At 46.3% G+C, this 20,566-nt stretch overlaps 1 protein-coding gene across 4 annotated transcripts in view; it reads right to left on the minus strand.

Annotated features, from left to right (window-relative positions):
• The window catches only part of RPH3A (rabphilin 3A), a 271,152-nt gene that overhangs the window by 13,336 nt on the left and 237,250 nt on the right, over positions 1 to 20,566 (minus strand). For all 4 annotated transcript variants that reach the window (XM_041728337.1, XM_041728335.1, XM_041728336.1 and 1 more), the window contains exons 10-16: positions 14,742 to 14,828; positions 13,012 to 13,074; positions 11,569 to 11,808; positions 9,631 to 9,710; positions 7,072 to 7,146; positions 5,506 to 5,615; positions 1,142 to 1,268 (exon numbers count right to left, since the gene is read on the minus strand). In XM_041728337.1, coding sequence (XP_041584271.1) covers positions 1,142 to 1,268; positions 5,506 to 5,615; positions 7,072 to 7,146; positions 9,631 to 9,710; positions 11,569 to 11,808; positions 13,012 to 13,074; positions 14,742 to 14,828 — 782 coding nt within the window. The remainder of the gene's footprint in view (positions 1 to 1,141; positions 1,269 to 5,505; positions 5,616 to 7,071; positions 7,147 to 9,630; positions 9,711 to 11,568; positions 11,809 to 13,011; positions 13,075 to 14,741; positions 14,829 to 20,566) is intronic.

Below are 20,566 nucleotides of genomic sequence, written 5' to 3' on the forward strand. Positions count from 1 at the left end.
AATTTTTAACAAATGTGGGGACTTAAAGCATGAATGCAAGTCAGTTCCAGTAAATACCTTTTAGTAGGTTCAACTTTATAATGGTGATAAATAAATCTGTTATATTTTTCTAGACAATGCCAGCATTTGGAATTTTATTTTATTTTATTATTTTAAACAAGTAGATTTCTTATTGATGGCAGCTAATTGGTGTTTGTGATATTTTTATCATACAGTAGATTCCAGTGACTAGACATTCACTGTACTTTTCTGAGTTGTCCTACATGCAAATACACGTTTTTAATGTTGTCTGTCTCTTGTGCTGTTCCTGCAAGTCTGCTATTAAAATACATTAAACTATTAAAATCAAAATACAAATATCCAGTTGATTTTGAGGTACAGCTCAATTGGAGAGCTTTGGTTTGGTTCCTGTTCTTTCCCAAAAGGCGAGCACCCCACCTAGCAGTTACAGCTTCAGTGCTTTATCTGTACTCCCACATTTATCCTTAGAAGACTCTAAGAAGTTGGTGTCTACATTATTCCATCTGACAAGCGAGAGAACTAAGGCCTAGAGAGGTTAAATAATTTGGCTCAGATTATAAGTGGCAGGGCCTGAGATTCAGATCCAGGGAGTCTGGCTCCCTGTGGACCTGCATGGTGCTTTATGAATTCACGATGGACAAAAGTGAGCAAGGCAGAACTATTTTCTCTGATAACAACAGTTAATTTATGAGTCCTTATTATACACTAGGTTCTGTTCTGATTATATCTTTCATACGACCCTCCTCTGGCACAAATCCTGTTATAACACCCATTTTGTAGACAAGAAAAACCGAAGCTCAGAAGAGTTCAGACCCTTGGCCAAGACCAGGGAGCAGGAAAGTGGTAGAGCCAGGCTTTGAACCCAGGCAGGCCACACTGTCACACCACATGGCCCTTCCCAGTTTCACCCAGGAGGACTCTGACGTCAGAGAAGTGATGCTGGCACAGGGTTAGTAAAAGGCAGGGCTGGGATGCAACCCCCATGTTCTGACCTGAGCTCTCCCTCCCACCTCTACTGTCAGGCCCCCTGCCGATCTATCACCCCCTTCACAGGCCCAGAGGAAGGCCCCAGCCCCCCAACCCTTCTTCCCCATCACACCCTCTGGGTAAAGGCACTCACTGGGATCACTCGCTCCAGACAGATATTGAAGTTCTTTTTCTGGTTGGGCTTCAGTTTCTTGAGTGAAAATCTGGTCTCACCGATAAACTCGTTATGGCCAAATTTGTCCTCATCACAGACAGAGATCCTGCGATCAACATAAGGGGTGGGGAGAGAATGAAGAGCTTATATTGAGCAACTACTGTATACCAAGGGCTATGATTGATACTGGCAGGGCATGCGTAATGTGCACAGGAACATTTCAGTTTCAAGCACTACGCCAGGTACTTTGTTTCTTCTTTATTACAGTGTAACTTATACGCAGCAATGTGCCCAAATCTTAAATTTATAGCCTGCTGAATTTTTGCGTATCCATACACCGATGTCACCACCATCCAGATCAGGATGTAGAACATTCTGGCTCCTGGAAGACCCTCCTGGTCTAGTCATGACCCCATATCTTTATCTTAAAGATAACCACTATCTTGGCCTCTGGCAAGATTCATATTATCTTGTTTTGGACCCTCACATAAATAAAACGAGGTAGTATGTCTTCTTTTATGCTTGGTTTCTTCTGTTCAGCATTACGTCAGTGAGCTTCATCCATGTCTATAGTAATTTGTCCTTTTCACTGCTGTATAGTATTCCATTGTGTAACTATACCATAATACTTCTGCTACTTATGGGCATTTAGTTTTGGCCTATTTCTAGCTTTGAACTATTAGAAATAAAGCTGCCATAGAATATCCACATCTGAATCTTTTTGTATGTACATGGATATATTTCTATGTGTATCTTCTTAGGGATGGAAATGCTGAGTCACAGCTACACAGAAGTTTAGCTTCAGTAGAAACTTCTAAACAGTTTTCCAGAGTGGTTCTACCAATTAGACCCCACCAACAGCTCAAGCATTTTTGCTAACTTTGACTTTGTCAGTCTTTAATTATAATTAGTCTTTCTGAGTGAGCAATAGTATCTCACTGTAGTTTTAATTTATAGTTCCCCGGTGATTAAGGAATACTTTATGGCCATTAGAGCATCATCTTTTGCAAAGTTAGGCCAGGAGCTTAGTTAACCTCTCCTTCTTTAATTTGTCCTCCATGCAAACATCTGGGTTTCTCACTTTAAAGAGGAGACTGGAGCCCAGAGAGGCTGAATACTTTTTCCCTGGTAAGGAGCAGAATCAGGATTTGAATCCAGGTCTCTGTGAATCCTCAAACACTATATTTCCCTTTGTTATCTACTCTGCACAGCACTGAGTAGAAGAGAGGCACACAGAGAAAGGGCAGGTCATGGAAAGGTCCCTCAGGAAGCCAAAAGGACTAGTCACAACATAATTCAGTCTGACATACACCAAAGGGAAGGAAAGATGTGTCCTCCTGGCAGTCTAGGGGACAGGCAGGGACTTAATGTTATCTTCCCCCTTGACCATCAACATTTATTGAACGATGTTTGAAGTGTTAGAGGGCCAGAAAGTTGTCTCTACTTGGCTGGTGAGCACGTAGCCAATCCCCTCCCTCTGCAGGGCAATCAGTGTGCCTCCAAAGACTTAATAAACATCATTTTTGAACCAACAATGCCAGTTCTAGGAATTTATCTCAAAGACATAAGAAGTGTAAAAATATTTAACAAAGATGATTATCCCCTTTATGTTTCTAGTTGTGAAAAAGCAGAAATAATGTATATATTCTATAAGGGGAAATTACTTAAGAAAATCATGAAATAACCATAAAAATGTAACTGTATATATGGAAAATAGTGTTGTGATTAGTCAACAGGGAAAGGCAGAACCAAAATGCAACACCACTATACACCTGCCGGAAAAGCCAAAATGAAAAAGTATTGATGAGGTTGTGGAGGAATTGGGACTCTTGTACATTGCTGGGAGGAGTGTCAAGTGCTATAACTGCTATGGAAAATTGTCAGTTTCTATTAAAGCTGAACATATATATATATACACTATGATTCAACCTTTACACTCCTAGAAAGAAAAGCATGCATAATACAGTATCACTAGAATGTTCCTAGCAGTACTATTAAAATAGCCTCCAAATGAAAACCAACCAAATGTCCATTAACAGTAGAATGAACAAATAAAACTGTGGTATAATTGCACAATCGGATACTACAGCGTGATAAGATGGGGTGTCTCAATGGCTCAGTTTGTTGAGTGTCCAATTCTTGATGGCTCAGGTCATGATCTTGAGGTGATGGGATCAAGCCCCGCATTGGGTTCTGTGCTCAGCAAGGAATTTGCTTGGGATTCTTTCCCTCCCTCATCCTTTGTCCCTCTCACCCCAGTGCTCGCTCGCTCTCTCTCTCTCTCTCAAATAAATGAATAAATCCTAAAAAAATAGAGTGACAAGAATCAACAATCTACAGCTACACACAACTTGGGCAAGTATCAAATACAATTTTAAGTGAAAGAAGACAGACACAAAAGAGTCATGCTCTACCATTCCATTTATGTAACGAACAAAACCAGACTGAGTTCATTTGTCCCTTAGAAGTTAGATAGTGAACACCCCGAGGGGAAGGTCCTCACTAGAGGGATGGCACCGGGGTAGGGTGTCTGTAGACTGGGAATGTTCTGTTCTCAGATCCCAGTATGTTCACTTTGCAAAAACTCATCAATCTGTAGAGTTTTTATGTGTGTATTTTTCTAAATGGATGTTACCCTGCAATAAAAATGTTTACTTAGAATTATGGTGTAGTGGGTGGGAATGTACATGGAGGAGCCAATTTAAAAAGCAGTTTGTATGACTTGTAAAAAAACAAACATGTACTATCATCCAACAAATGTTCCCCTTTAGCTTCTATCCTAAGGAAACACTAGTATATACACATGGATGCTTGTTGCAACTTTGTGAAACAGAGAAGCTGGAAAAAAACTAAATGTCCTTCCACTGGGCACTACCTGAATCAACTGATAAACATTTACATAAAGCTTAAAAACACGCCTGGGGTTCCTGGGTGGCTCAGTTGGTCAAGTGTCTCCTGATTTCAGCTCAGGTCCTGATCTCTGGGTTGTGAGATCAAGCCCTATGTCAGGCACCCTACTCAGAGGGGGGTCTGCTTGAGATTCTCCTTCTCCCTCTGTCCCTCCCCACCACTCTTTCTCTCTTTCAAATAAATAAATAATCCTTAAAAATTTTAAAACCATGCCAGACAATACCATCATTGTTTATTGATACATAATCATGTGGCTGAAACACCCTTGGGAATGACTCCCATACATTTCAGTATGGTGTTTAGCCCAGAAGAGGAAGGGAGAAAAGGGGGGAGAGGGTATTCAAGAGAGGCTTCAGTTCTGCATCTGAAATGCTTTCTTTCTTGAAAATAACAATTTAAAAAGCCAAAGTACATAGAGAAAAATATTAAGATTCTCTGAAAGACTGAGTATTGAGTTTGTGGATGTTTGTTTTATTACGTTTACACTTTTATATTTGTAATATTTCATTATAAAACATTTTTAAAAATCTGGGATAAACCTTTCTGTGTGACACTCTGAAGCAGTCAAATATTAGGCAGATCTAAATATCTTCCCATGGCTACAACTCCAAGAGATATCATTAAGAGAAAAGTTCCAGATCTATACAGTGTGATACTTTTTGCGTTGTAAACAGTAATAGGAATATGCACACACTCAAAGTAGTAGGAATATGCATGTAGTCACTCACTCACCCCAGACTGGTGGAGGAGACTAACATTTATCTTTTTAAATTTTTTAAAAAAATATTTTATTTATTTGGGAGAGAGAGCAGGAGAGAGAGAGAGCTGGGGGAGGGGCGGAGGGAGAGAGAGAAGCAAACTCTGCATTGATCAGGGAGCCCGATGCCTGGGCTGGATCCCAGGACCCTGAGATCATGACCTGGGCCAAAGGCAGACACTCCACAGCCTGAGCCACTCAGGCACCCCTGTGGAAAACGTTTAAAAGAAGCTTTGCCTTTTCTATTATTTTTTACAAGAAAAATGTATTTACTCATTACATAATTAAAAATGAAGTTTAACAAAACACTATAGGAGAATATAAAATGGCATCGATATATTGTTAAGGGAGGCTGATTAATTATTAGAATGGTCCATTTTTAGAAATGCTTAATTTTATAAGAATCTTTTGCACACCTATGTAAATGCACACACACAAATACATACGCACGCAACCTGAACGTCCAGACACCAAGATGTTAAGATTTTTGTGTATCTGTATGTTCAAAAGTTTCTACTGGAAACATACACAATTTTTGTAGAAGAAAGAAAGAAAGAAAGAAAGAAAGAAAGAAAGAAAAAAGTATGCAGGTATGTTTTAAAGAGCGGCCTCTGGCAGCTGCACATCTCAATCTGCCCAGCTTTGGCCTCCTCTCTGCCCCCCGCCCAGCAAGTACCTGAGGGTCTTCCTCTGCATGTCCTCATCTGTGATGCCATGATAGACAAGGGTCTCATTCCAGACAGGGTTCCGGGTGTTCCGCAGGGTTTTTGTACGAAGCTTGTTGGACTAGAGCCCAGAGAGATGCACAGACAGCTGCCTTGGTAGAGAGCCAGCCCTGCAGCCCCATCCATCCTTTGGGTTGACTTGGGGCGGGTGGGTGGGTGATGTAATAGTCTACTCCTCTCACAAGTGTCCGGGGGCTCAGTTGCTCCCCATGTATGCTTTCTCTTAGTGGAGGGTCCCCAATGCTGGCTATGACCATCATCTATGCTGGACACTGGGCCACCCCTCCCTCCATGTGCTGAGCCCTTTCTTTGAACTTTATATTAAAAAGCAGAGACATCCTCCTTTGATGAAAAAAATACAATTTATAGGCTAGAAAGGCAGAAATAGTCACCCACTTATAGGCAGTGAAGAAACAGTTTCTGGGAGGTATTGAAACAGCTTCTTCTGTGTTACGAAATAGCATCCTTCATGCCTGAAAGTCCTCAGGGGACGAGGCTTTCATTTTACTCTAAGAAAGACAGCTAAAAATACACTATATCCAGAAGAAGTGGCCTGGTGACAAATCTAATTCGTACTAACATGTAAATGGCTCACTGGACACTTTGGCAAAGAAAGCTTGGACTCAGAAGTGAGCAAAGAAGAGAGTCTTGAGGAAAAGCAAAGTCAGTGGGGAGTTAGAATGAATAGTGGCCAAACACTTCACAGTTTGGCCATGGCCAGGTGAGGGACTCTCCTTTCTTGATCCAAACAAAGAGTGAGAGACTGTGTGTGTGAACGCACGCATGTGTGTACTTTTTGTGTTATGGGGCATTTCATACTTGCAGAGATTTTTAACAGCCATTTCTCCAAGATCATGCAACCAAGTGTACAGCTGCCCTTGTTTTTTAGGACATGCATGTCCAATGAACACAACAAAGCAGAAAATAAAATCCAAGAAAGTCCCCCTTCATCTCTAGCCCTGGGCTCTGAGTGGGTCAAACCAAAGAGAGGAGAATTAGTTCCATCGTCCTTCCCCAGAGCAAAGTAGTGACATGCAGGTGAGCGAGCTGGAAGGAGAGGGAATGGTGGGTGGGACAGTGGTGTATTTTCACTCGGTAACAGAACATTTTCTTAAGTGCTTAGCACTACAGCCTGGAGAGAGTTATTCATTTCTATTGAGAGATGAGAAAGATTTGGGACATAAAGTGAGTGGGGGAGGGGGGCCACGGTCAACACTGGGGAGCCCCTGAAGCTATCTGAGCAGACGGATGGCATAATAGGGGTTCCTGCCTCTATCCTGGCCTTCGTCAGCTCCCTGAATCCCATATTTCTGGATTGGAGAAATGGGCAGAGCGCCTGCCCCTTGAGGGAGAGTAACTCTCCACTACCCCTCACCCCTTGCAAGGATTTTGCCACTCAGGAAGGAGGGGAATTTGGGGCCAGATAAGGGGGCTATTTTAGGCTCTGAGCTGGGAACCTTGGGTGCCTGCCAGGGCCCATGTGTCCAGCCTGCCGAGAGGCCCAGGCCATATGGTACCTTGCTAGCTCCTGGCAGGAGATGCAGCTTAACGTAGGGATCAGCCAAGCCATTGGAGTCCATGGGCTTCAGTCCCTGCAAGAGAAAAGGCAACAGCCTGAGGGCCTTGGGAGGGCCTGGCGCTCAACTGTCAGAGGCAATAGGCACAGCCCCTGGCATCTGTCCTGCCCTTCGGTCCACCCGTGTGCTTCCTCTTCTGAAGACAGAGAAGGGAAATGGAGTATTTTGGAAAAAATGCTGGAATCAGGCAAACAGGGTTTGGAGCCTGGCCATGTCACTTGCCAGCTGTGTGACTTTAGGCAAGTTCCTTAACCTCTCTGAGACTCATTTTCCTCATCTGTCAAACAGGATAATAGTATTTGCTTCATGGAGTGGTAAGACTAAACATGGTTATACCCGTAAAGTGCTGGGTACAGAACCTGGCACACAGTGATTGCTGCGTCAAGGCTGGACTGTTATTCCTAGCATGGAAAGAGATGTTCCAGAACAAGAAGGATGAGAGAGAGAGAGAGAAGAAGAAGCTGGGGAAAGGGGGTCTGAGTTCTGGCCCTGGCCCCTGCACTCATTTCTGAGACTTCAGTTTTTCCATCCATAAAGTGGGGATCACAATGTCTACCCACTGCCACCTCTCCCAGAGCCTGAATGAAGCTCAAGTGAGACACTGTCGGGGGAAGGGAGTTTGTCTGGGATAGGAATTCAATTAATATGTTAATATGAGCAAATTCCTGGGGCCCAAACATACTCTGTCCCTCTACCTATCCCAGGGCTGGACAGGTGTCCTGCCTCTAGGCTCCCACTGCTCCTTCTCACAGCACTAATCCCACATTATGGGCAACAGGGCAAGGGTGCTGCAGAGTGGGGCCCAAGGGGGAAAGCTGGCAGAGTAGCCTCGTGGGTAAGAGCCCAGGCTCTTGAGCTGGGCTACACTGGTTAAAATCCCTAGCCCTGCCACTTCCTGGCTACGTGATCTGGGCAAGTCACTTAACCTCTCTGTAAGATGGGAATGACGACAGAACCTGCGAAGATTAAGTAAATCATCCGTGGAAAGCCCCAGAAGGTGTATAACACCAGGGAACACGCAGCCACTGCTTCTGGGCCATGTCCCGGGCGTGGGCAGGGCCAGTCCTCGCTCACTCCGGGCTCACCAGCGTTCAGGCAGTGCCCCGCACAAAGCAGATCTTCAGTGAACCTCTCCGGAATGACTATTGGGATTGCCAGGTTGTGAATGGGCAGACACTATTGCTTTTGAAATCTGAATGAGAGCATCTTTGCTTGGGGTCTGCTCATGCCAGCTAAACAAAGTTACTGCCACAGCCGAACATCTTACACACTCGTCTCATCTCCGTCACCTGCTCAGCCCAAGGGTGCATGCGAGTTTTCTGTAGTCCTGTCTCGAGGGGGTGTAATGGAGTGGCTCTCCCCCATTTCGGAGCTGAGGGAGGGGATGGATGGATGGGCACGGAGTGGGACCTTTCCATCTGGATGCAAATCCAGCGCTATCCCTACCAGCCGTGTGGCCTCTGGCTTTCCCCGAGACTCAGTTTCCCATTTTGTATAACAGGGCCGATAAATGATCCCTACCTACGAGGTTCCCAGGAAGATGGATGAAGGTCATGAATGTGCTCACCTCACCGTGCTGCTGCAGCACGTAGGAGCTTGCTACAGTGACTAACACAAAACAGGTGCTCAGGCCGAAGACGGGCCTGGGGTGTGTCTAACCTAGGAGTTGTGCTAAGCATTAGCCTCACTTATCATCCAAACTGGGAATTTTTAATTATTCCGGCCAGCTCATGGGCATGGCTAGGGACTGTCCTGGGCAAATGGGAATGTGTGGCTGCCTTACATGTCATACCCAGTCGTCCCTGTGGGAGAGGCACATTATCATCCTGGATTTACAAATGGCACACTGAGGCTTGGAGAGGTTAAGTAACTTTCCCCAAATCACACAGCTGGGGAGCAAGGGAGCTAGTATTTGAACCCAGGAAGCCTGCTTCCTGGGCCTTGCTCATGCTTCCACATGGGCTGGGTGTGTGGCGGGGCAATCTCCAGTTAGTTTCTGGGATCGCCCCGGCATCATCCAGTTCTCCTCGGGCTCTGGAGCTAAGCTGGCTCCACACCCCCCAGCCCCGCAGCAGGGAGATGTCCTTGTCTCTGCGGTAATGGGCTCCCCGCTTCCCACTGCCGCTCCAGCTTGACAGTCCCATGAGCAGAAGGAGATATTCGGTGGGCATGTCAACCGTCAAGTCAGGCTGTCATCGCTGCCCGGACAGCACCCGTTTCAGTCCCCTCCAGGGGCTGTGGTTGGGGCTGGGCAGACTTCTGCTCTGCCCTTGGAGCCTGGCTGCCTCCACTCCCAGGAGGCAGCTACAGCTCAGTGAAACCCCCTTGGGATCACCCCTCAAGGAAGTCCTCCAAAGGAAGGGTCCATGGCTAATTCCTGCCCCTTTCTCATTACCGTCACTGTCACAGATTGACAGGCCTGGTAACCCACATCATCCCCAAGCAGCCTAGAAATGCCAGAGCATCCCAAGTGGTCCCCAGCCCTGGCTCCTGGCTTACCTTGGCTTTTATGATGGTGCAGTTCAGGGAGCTGTTGTCCTGGTCGTAGAGAAGACTGAACTCCAGGGCACCCAGGGTGGCTGGAGGGGGCAGAGGCAGGAACCAAGGGAACATTCGTGCAGTCATTCAACAAACATCTCCTGAGCACTTACCATGTGCCCAGTCTGGTCTGGGCATTGAGCCTACAGAGGGGAAGCCTCGGTCCCTGCTCTGGACACCCCATCCTGGTGGACCCTCCTCTACTTCGGAGCCCTCAGCACACCTGTGATCAGTCAATCATGTATGTAATTGCTTAGTTAATGACTTCTGACCGGCTAGACGGAGAGCCCCATGAGGGCAAGGGCTGTGACTGTCTCATTCACTGCTGTGTCCTCACTGGGCATAGCGCTGGGCACATAGTCGGTGCTCACTTATTTGCTAAAGGAATAACAGCATTTGCTCTTGCCTCTGCCTGCCATTCTCTCCCCCTCTAGATCCTCACATGGCTGGTGGCTTCCCATTATTCACATCTCAGCTTAAATATCACCTCCTCAGAGAAGCCCTCCCTGCTCATCACTCCTAAAGCAGCCACGATCATGCTCATTGCCCAATTTTATTTCCTCCTTGTTGTGCTATCTCCATTTGAAGTGAACTCATTGGTAGGTTAACTATTTCTATCCACTAGAGTGTTAGTTCCACTAGCTCACTCATTTTGGCTGTTTTTCTTTTTCTTCTTGTTTTGTTTTTTTGCCATGGTGTCCCTAGTATCTGGGATTGTTTGGGGGTACATAGTATGTGCTTAATAAAATACTTGTTAACTATAGAGTTGAGTGGATAGTACATAGTTGAATACAGTGATAGGTTTGTTATAAATCACCGGGGGCAGATGTAATAGGAACAGATACAAGCGGGAGGGATCATCTAGGCTTGGCAGGTCAGTGAGGGGACATTTACACAGGAGGAAGGAGCAGTGGATGCTGCTCAGGAGTACCAGTGTGCAGAAGGGCAGAAAGGTGGGCACAAAGTAAGTACTCAGCAGGTATTGGTCATTAGTACCTCTGATGTGCATAGTACATCATCATAATCCCTCTTGTGGTGTTTAGCACCGCATAATAATAACGATTGCAGGTTTATGAAGCACTTTCCCAGGAGTACTCAGTGTACCCTCCCCTCAGCTGTGTGTGGGAGGCAGTATTCGCTTCCCATTTTACATCGAGGAGAGGTGACATAATGGGCCAAAGCCGTGCCACTGATTATAACTATGGGTTCACTTCCCCTGTATGTGTCCCGTCTGTCCACCTGACCAGGAGCTCCTGGAATGCCCCCAGCCCCACAACACGTATTGGATCCATCCGTGTCTCCCTCCAGTTCACAAAGGCGACCCCAGCTCTCCCCTACTGCTCAGACACACCCAGGATAAGTGTCAGTGGTGTGTGTGTGTGTGTGTGTGTGTGTGTTCTTAGGACTTTGGGTGTGAGTGGGCGAAGCCCAGAACAGGCACTTTACAAGTCACTGAAGGGATGGATGCAGGAGGAAATGTCTAGGAATTTTAAAATTATGGTTAAGAAATTACTTTTAGAAGAGTTTGGAGGCTATTAAAATACATATGTATATATACATAGAAGTGAAATGCTGGGTCATGTGGTACTCGCTTGCCTCGTTGAGGATCCACCAAACTGAACATCTGAACATTGCGAATGCAGTCGAATCGTACTCTTCAAAATGATTTAGATGGTAACTTTGACGTTACGTATTTTTTTATCACCATAAAACATACATAGCACCTATTCTTTAGAAAGCTGATGCTATTTTGTGAATTTAGTAACACAAATTGGTATCTTTATAACTTGCTAATATGTTTATTAGGCTTGGCATATTGGGGGGAGCTGTTCCTCTCTCCCCGGGGATGACACCCTGGAGTGACTCTCCCCAGACCCTCTTCCTGTCAGTGCCACCTACTTGCTTCATCCGAATCGTAGCTGTTGGCTTCGTCATCCTCCTCCTCTGGGGGTGGAGGCTGGCGGGCAGGGGCCACGGCAGGCTGGGGAGCAGCAGCAGACGCTTGGGAATAAGGGCCCGGTGGGGGGCCTGCTCGGTCCTCCCTGGCTCCAGGTGCTGAGTAGCCCCCAACTCCCCCTGTTCTCTCCTCCCGGAGCGGGGCAGTGGCCCCGGCATAGCCAGGGTCTCCAGGAGCCACCTCTGTAGGGGAGAAGGGGAGAGGGCAGGAAAGAATCTCTGTGTCATGACAGCAGTGACTGCTGCAGCATGACCATTAGTGATGACCACCTACTGTATACCCAGTGCTCAAAAAGCCTTGTACCACACCCACCCGAGCCCAGCCACGGAGGATCACCACAACCAGCTGACGGGGAGAAAGAGGCACACCATGTTATTCACTGGTTCTCAGAATGCTGCCTTTGTCAAAATCACCCTAGGGAAGCTTGCAAAAATGCAGGTTCTCAGGCCCCGCCCAGACTCAGCAGGCAGTGCCACGGGGCCTTGGAGTCCATGTCTTATAACAAGTCCCAGGAGCTGATTCAGATGCAGGCGAAACACACCTCATGGGGGTACTGATCAGTGGTGTGGGCTCTGCAGCCAGACAGCCTGGGTTTGAATCTCTGCTATGTGACCTGGGACAAGCTCCTTAATGGCTTTAAGCCTCAGTTTCTTCATCTGTAAAATGGGAATTATAATACCTGAGGACACTCAAAGGGCAGTAGCTATTATCTCTTTAAAATTATCTACTACATGTATAGAAGTGAGCTAGAAAGTAATGAATAAGCTGTAGCTCTAGTAACTGATGACGATGCATGTACTTCATATGGAAGAATCACTGTCACTTAATATGATCTTTTTTCTTTTAAAGATTTTATAATCTATTCATGAGAGACACAGAGACACAGGCAGAGGGAGAAGCAGAGACTCGATCTCAGGACCCCGGGATCACGCCCTGAGCCGAAGGCAGATGCTCAACCACTGAGCCACCCAGGTGTCCCCACTTAGTGTGATCTTAATCTATCCCAGGCCATGTGCTAAGGTTTTAGGATTACTCTGTGTAATCCTCCCATCGATTCTTGAGTTTATTCCCATTTCAGAGATAAGGAAACAGAGGCTCAGGGAAGTTAAGTGACTTGATAGCTGGGAAGTGATCCAACAGCTGGGAAGTGAAAGAGCCAGGATTTGAATCCAGGCCATCTGTGTTCTTAACTACCATCTGTGTTGTCCGTTTCTATCTAATCTTAGGACTATCTAGAGTTTTGGAATTAGGGAGGCCCCTTTGGGCTCATCAGATGGGTCTCTGGGTACAGAGGGGGCAAAGCTCTGGCAGCCCCTTCTCTCTCCCACCCAGGAAGTGGGAAAGGGGTACTCACTGGACAGATACAGGAAGAAGGAAACACTTGCCTGGTCTCTGATCTGGAAAGCGTCCTGCCGGCCCTGGGCTGGGTTTGCTGCCTCCTGGAGACCCTGAATGGGGAAAAGAGAGACAGCTGGAGCAGAGAAGGTGGCATCACTTGGGTGTTCTTCCCTAACCCCCCACCCCCGATTTCAGGGATGTAGACACAGGCCTGGGGGCAGCAGGTGATGGGCAGAGCTAGCCAGGGCTGCAGGAATGGCCCCACTGCGGGCTTCTGGGGTCAGAAAGACCCGGGTTCAAACTTCTGTGCTTCCTTCCTGGGTCTCAGTTTCCTCCTCTGTGACAGGGGGATGCTGTACCTACCCCCTAGACTGTTACGAAGTTGATGAACGAACGGAGTAAGAATTGTTTGTGAGGTGATAGGCAAGTTTATGCCTTGAGTCCACCACGGCTATGGGGTCATTACTGGTTCAGTGGATTCTTTACAACTACATTTCCCAAAGCACGGGATGCAGGGGAGAGCCACAGGGAGGGGGCATGAAATAACATTCAACCACACGGTGAGAAAGTGACTTCAGTTCCCACTGCCTGTCCCAGTGCCTGCTCCATCATGGGACTGTCTCATTCAAGTGCTACTTCCCTCTAACTCCTCTGTAACTTTTTAAATTTCCCTTTTGAGCAGAAAAGAACAAGCCTGGGCTCAGCACCTTCAGCAGGCCAGTATACTGAGAATCTCACTGCACTGCTTTATTTCACTACAGTAATTTTTATAATTACCCACTGCAGTGGGTTGAATTGTATTCTCCAGAGGATGCTGAAGTTCTAATCCCCTCCACCTGTGCCTATGAATATGGCTTTATTTGGAAAGAGCATTTTTGTAGATGATCAAGGAAAGATGAGATCATCAGAGTGGGCCCTAATGCCATATGACTATGTCCTTATAAAAAAGGAGGAATTTGGACCCGGAGAGAGACACACGTAGAAGGAAGACAATGTGAAGACACAGGGGGAATGCCACCCACCGGCCAAGGAAGGTGTGGGCCACGGGGAGCTGGGAGAGAAGCATGGAGCAGAGTCTCTCCCCGCCAGCACCTTGATTTTAGACATTTGGCCTCCAGAACTGTGAGACTGTAAATATCCATTCTTTTAGGCCACTCAGTGTTTGGTACTTTGTTACGGCAGCCCTAGTAAACTCTTGGTGTCTTTATGGTATGGAATACTGGTTTCTCATTTATGCCATTATTACAGGTTTCTCCCTAAAATAACAAAATTCTAACTTCCGAGTGGCATTATTTCTATTGTTTTGTGCAATCCATATTTGCACAGGTTTTTCCATATTACTCATCTCCTTGGTCACCATTTCTTCCTGACTCTTGCACTGCTGTTCTGGAAGCATCTGTCCCCCACACTTCCTTGAGAGAGAGTCTGTGATAGCAAGTTTTCTTGGCTGCATTTTTTCAAGTGAATCCATTTGAAGAAACATGTTAAGGAGTAAGAGCGCAGGTGGCAGGTGCATGAGGTAAGGTCTGTGAGAGGGAGTGACAGTGCCTGAGGTGGGACAATGATGGACGAAGAAGCCCTGGCAATGAGGCTCAGTTGCTCCTGTCTCACCCTTGCCTGGCTTCCCCACCTGCCCAGAGGATGCTTCATTCTCAGATCTTTGAAGTGCTGAGAGTTTGGTGGTGGCTATGGCTTTGCAGAAAGCCCGGGTGGGCTCTGCAGACAAGGACAGGAGGCATTGGGGCCACAGCTGAGTGACAGTTAGGGCTGCAGGTACCTGGCTGCCCGGGCTGAGGAGGTGCTGGGCTCTGCATGGAGGCGGGTGCAGGTCTGGAGGCCTGCACAGAGTTGGCCCGTCGCAAACCTGAAGGGGAAAGGAAAGGAGACAGTTGTCATGTTCCATGCTTGCACACATGTGCATGCATGCACACGCACATACACATGTACATGCACACGCAGAATGGAAGCAGGACGAAGCCTGCAGCTGCTCAGTGGGCACGAGGTAATGCCTTCTGGGTTTGAACTAAATGCAGGCCCCCGACACTCTCAGCTCCTCCAGAACCCCTCCTCCCCTTGATGCCTTCTCTCTGTGCAACATTCAGATGCCCTGAGCAGGTCAGAGTGGCAACTCGTGGCAACACAGGTGTCGAAAAGTGAAGGTTTTGTGATGTTGCCTCCACCTGTGTGACATTGCACAAGTGACCCGTCCTCTCTGAGCATCAATCTCCTCATCTGGGAAATGGGGATAAAAGTACCTACTTCCCAGGGTTGTGGTGGAGATGCTATGATACAATACAGGAAAGGGCACAGAACAGTGTCTGGCATGGAGTAAATGCTAAATATTATTATTGAATCTGGTCACTGTCTTCACATGGACCTAGCTCTGTGTTCGGCTTCTTGTATAAGCTGTGTGACTTTGGGCTAGTCATTCGCCCTCTCTGAATCTCAGATGTCTCAAGGAGGCAACAACTCTCTCTACTGGGTAATAATGAGTTAACAGCTATTTAATGCTTACCATGTGCCATCTTTCAGGGACTCTACATATAAGAATTTATTTAATCTCTATACCTCATGAAATGGGTGCTGGATTATCTCCATTTTCCAAATGGGGAAGCTGAGCACAAAGGGCTAAGTAGCTCACTTAATATCTCCTGACTGGTTAGCAGCAGAGCCAGGGTTTGAATTCAGGCATTTGGTCTCCAGAATCTTCCTGAGACCATTAGGTGCTACTGTCTCCTGCACAGCTTCTGGGGGATCAAATGGGATAATATACACAGCAATTCCTGGCATATAGAAGGTATGACATTCCTGGAAGAAAGCCCCATCCTCTCTCATGTCACTGGGCTGGATCCCACCTTTCCTGAATTCAGGTCTTTGTCACTGCAGAGATGCTTGAATGTTAATGACAGAAGGTGCTTTGCCACTTCTGGCTGGGGGTTTACCAAACCTTTTGTCTCGTCCCAGGGTCCTGTGGTAGCACTGTGATTTGTTCATTTGGGTCATTGTTCATTCATTCATTCATTCATTCACTCACTCATTCGACAAGTGTTCATTGAATAACTACCAAGTGCCAATCTCTAGGCAAAGATGGACAAAATCCATCTTAATTCCTCCAAGAGTTCATGGCCCCCACAGAGGAAGGAGACAAACACTGAAATAATAAGCTTATAAAATAGGAGTAATAGCCAAAATCCACTGAGTGCTTCAAATGTACCAGGCCGTGAGTGAGCATCACGTCATGGAACCCTTACAACGTGATGTCATGTGTGGTATTATGGTCCCCATTTTGCAGTTGAGAAAATGGAAGTTAAGTGTGCCCGAGGTCACATAGCTCAGAAGCAGCTAGGACCTCCGACCAAGTTTATGACTCCAGAATCCCTGTCCTTAGTTATTATGTTATACTTGCTCCAGGAGGTAGGAAGTGAACAATCGTGCACACTGGGCCCTCAAGGCATGCCAGACTCTGTCCCAAGATCTTTACAAGTACCACTGTGAGGTTTCAGCTACTTAATCCTTAGAGCAACCCCATGAGATAAGACCAATTACTGTCATTCTTCTGATTTTATAATAAACGAAAGTCTGGTCTTGATCTGTAATGGGAATGCACAGTTGGTAGGTGGTAAAGCTGAGATCTGACCCCACACAGCCTATCCTGGCATTTGTGCCCTTGACACTGAACTGAAATGGCCATATAGGCAAATAAGTAACATCATGGGGGATGGAGGCAAGAGGGGGTCTTTGGCTGGGGGGAAGGGGACAGCTCCATGGCACAGGTGGCCTTTGGACTTGGTGTTTGGGCGTGTCAACATGAAAGGGATATTGATGCCCAGATGACCTCTGTACCCTAAAGAAAAGTTGGGATGATTTTGGCTTATTCCACAGTACTAACTCCAGGTCCCAGATCTGCAGAGAAGGAGGGCACAGGGAGGTGCTGGGATTACTGAATGGGAAATGCAGAGCTGACTTGATTCTTGTAAAAGATCTGGGGCCTGAGTTGCAAGTCATCCTCTGCACTCCTGATGGAATTCCCTCTGGAGCTCAGTCTGGCTCATCACTGAGGGCTGCCAGCATGACTGAGCCTTTTATTACACTGCAAGGGCATCTGGGCTCCAGCAGACCAGGAAGGGTTGCAATCATCCCTTCTGCAGATGTCACAGAAAAGGTGGCATGGACATGTCTGTGTTTTGGAGCACCAGACCCCTCTGAATAACCCCAGTGCCACCACATAGGATTTGCATTGCCATACCTGTGCGATGTGTGAATGATATAAAAATACAAGCTGCGGGCGCTCCCTCTGCTCAATATCCTTCTGTGGCTCCCTAGCACCCTCAGGCAAACATTTAAGCTCACTTATCTAACTTTTCAGGCTTTTGGGCAATGGTTCTCAAACTCTGGCATTCACTGAAATCACTTGAGGAATTTGCTTATAAGAAGTGCAGAGTCTGGGTCCTCCTGATCCCAGAAATTCTGATTTAGGAGGTCTGGAACGGGCAGAGGAACCAATTTTTTTTTTAACATTTTATTTATTCATTCATGAGAGACACAGAAAGCGGGGGCAGAGACATAGGCAGAGGGAGAAGCAGGCTCCTTGTGGGGAGCCTGATGCAGGACTCAATCCCAGGACCCTGGGATCATGAACTGAGTGGAAGGCAGATGCCAACCACGGAGCTACCCAGGTGTCCCGGAAGCAGTGCTTTTAACAAGCACCTAAGGTACATGGATCTGCTGACCCCCTGCTTTCACTGCTCTCTCAGGGAAAGAGATTCTGGCTTTAATGTTTTAGATGGTGCCAAGCACTAATTAGAGCTGTGTATCAGTACTCTGGGAACTCAGAGGAGCGGGCAATTAACTCAGCTCCAGGTGGAGCATGTGGATGCTAGAAGCTTCATAGGTGGTGGTAACAATTACACTGACTCTTGAGGGACAGGGGTCAAATCTGGCTCAAGAATGTTGCCTTTTCTCTCAAGAGGCAAAATAATACAGAGGCTTGGGACTCCTGGGTGGTTTAGCGATTGAGCATCTGCCTTTGGCTCAGGGCGTGATCCCAGATTCCCAAGATCGAGTCCCTCATCGGGCTCCTTGCATGGAGCCTCCTTCTTCTCCCTCTGCCTGTGTCTCTGCCTCTTTCTGTGTTTCTCATGAGTAAATAAATAAAATCTTTAAAATAATAATAATATTCCAGAGGCTAAAAGCACAGGCTTCATATGCAAAAGCGAACTAAAAATGGATCAAAGTGGGGCACCTGGGTGGCTTAGATGGTTGAGAATCTGATCTTGGTTTCGGCTCAGGTCATGATTTCAGGGTCGTGAGACTGAGATTCTCTCTCTTCCTGTCCTTCTGCCCCTCCCCCACTGCTCTCTCTCTCTCTCTCTCTCTCTCTCTCTCTCAAATAAATAATTAAGTCTTTGGAGTGATTGCTTAGGACACCCAAAGCAAAGAAGACAGAAGAAAAGCAGAAAAATAGGACTTGTCAAAATCAAAAACTTTTGTGCATCAAAGGACACTATCAACAGAGTGAGAAGACAAGGGATTAATATCCAGAATATCTAAAGAACTCCTGTAACTCAACAACAATAAAACAGACATCTCAATTTAAAAAAATGGGTGAAGGATGTGAACATATATTTCTCCAAAGAAAATACACAAATAGCCAATGAGCACAGGAAAAGATGATCAACATTACTAACCATCAGGAAAATGAAAATAAAAAATATGAGATACCACTTTACATGCATTAGGATGGATGGACACACACACACACACACACACACTATACAAATGTTGGTGAACACGTGGAGAAACTGGAACCCTTATGTATTTCTGGCGAGAATGTAAAATGGTGAAGCTGCTATAGAACACAGTATGGTGGTTCCTAAAAATAACTTAAGCACAGAATTACCATATGATCCAGCTAGTCCACTTATAGGTATATCTCCCCCAAAATGAAGAGCAGGGACTCAAATAGATATTTGCACACCAATGTTCATTATTCACAATAGCCAAAAGGTGGAAACAACCCAAGTGCGCGTCAACAGATGAATGGATAAACAAAATGTCTATCCATGCAAGGGGATATTATCCAGCCTTTAAAAGGAATTCAGATTCTGACACATGCCACAACATGAATGAACCTTGAACACAAAATGCTAAGTGGAAGAAGCTAGTTACAAAAGGCCACAAATTGTATAATTCCATTTATATGAGATGTCAGGAATAAGCAAATCAATAGTGGTTAATGGTTACCAGGGGCTGCAGGGATGGGGGAAAGAGGGAATGTGGAATTATTGTTTAATGGGCACAAAGGGGCTCCCTGGGTGGCGCAGCGGTTTGGCGCCTGCCTTTGGCCCGGGGCGCGATCCTGGACACCTGGGATCGAATCCCACATTGGGCTCCCAGTGCATGGAGCCTGCTTCTCCCTCTGCCTATGTCTCTGCCTCTCTCTCTTTCTCTCTCTGTGACTATCATAAATAAATAAAAATTAAAAAAAAATTTAATGGGCACAAAGTTTCGGTTTGGGATGAAATGGTTCTGGAGATGGTTAGTGGCGATGATTTCATGACAGTGTGAATACGCTTCATGCCACTGAACTGTATACCTAAAAACAGTTAAATTGGTAAATTTAATATTAAGTATATTTCGCCACCATTAAAAAAGATGTTTAAAAAAACACTGTCATTAAAAACTTCACCTCTAGAAGAGAAACACAAGAAGCACAAGCTTTGATGCTAGACAGACTGGATTTTTTTTTGACAGACTCTTTTTAATTTGCATTTGAACCAGTGATCAGCTGTGTGACCTAGGGCAAGTGGCATCACTTTTCTGAGCTCAGTTTCTCCATCTGTAAAATGGGAATAGTAAATTTTCGTAACAGGGGTTGGGGTTGTGACAAGGATTAAATGAGACGATCTACGTAAAAGCCTGGGTCAGTATCTGGCACATAGCAGGTACTTAACAAATGTTCCATGATGCTGTAGATTTGAGAAATTCTTCTTTCTCTAGGAATCTGAATCATAGGTTCCTTAGAGGGTGTACAGGGTGGGTTGAGCACAGGGTATGTGCCCAGGTCTCTTGCCAAGGAGAAAAGGGACTGAGGGCCTAAGCTACAGATCCGCTATTGAGGAAGAGAAGCCAAAGGTCAACATGGGACCTGAATATTCAGCCTGTCTAACTTTGGACCTAGTCTTACCCCTTGCTACAAAGGAAATGAAGCAGCTGTGAGGGCTCACACATGGCACTTTGTGAGTTAGGAAGTTAGGGAGCTCAATCCCTTCCCATCCAGGAGACCTCTTTTCCGAAGTCCAGGAATCAAGGCTTCCCACCAGTGGGCACTCTTGGCAAATAAACCCCCTGCGAGGGCAGCCACGGGACCTGCAGTGAGCTGAGAGCACCTGTGAGGGACATTCTGGCCATGCTGACCCACCCCATCCTCACGGACAGCAGAGGCCACTGATCACAGCAACCGAGAACTTGGGTGGCTGTGTGAGAGGGAAGCATCCCTACTTTGTTCAAAGGCATGTTGCATTTTCCTCAGGGCCTAGAGTCAGAATTGCTTCTGATTTGTCTTTCCTGTACCATAGACTACAGCGTCTAGAACAGAGCGTG

The sequence above is a fragment of the Vulpes lagopus genome, chromosome 14, assembly GCF_018345385.1.
Source record: "Vulpes lagopus strain Blue_001 chromosome 14, ASM1834538v1, whole genome shotgun sequence".
In the NCBI taxonomy this organism is placed as follows: domain Eukaryota; kingdom Metazoa; phylum Chordata; class Mammalia; order Carnivora; family Canidae; genus Vulpes; species Vulpes lagopus.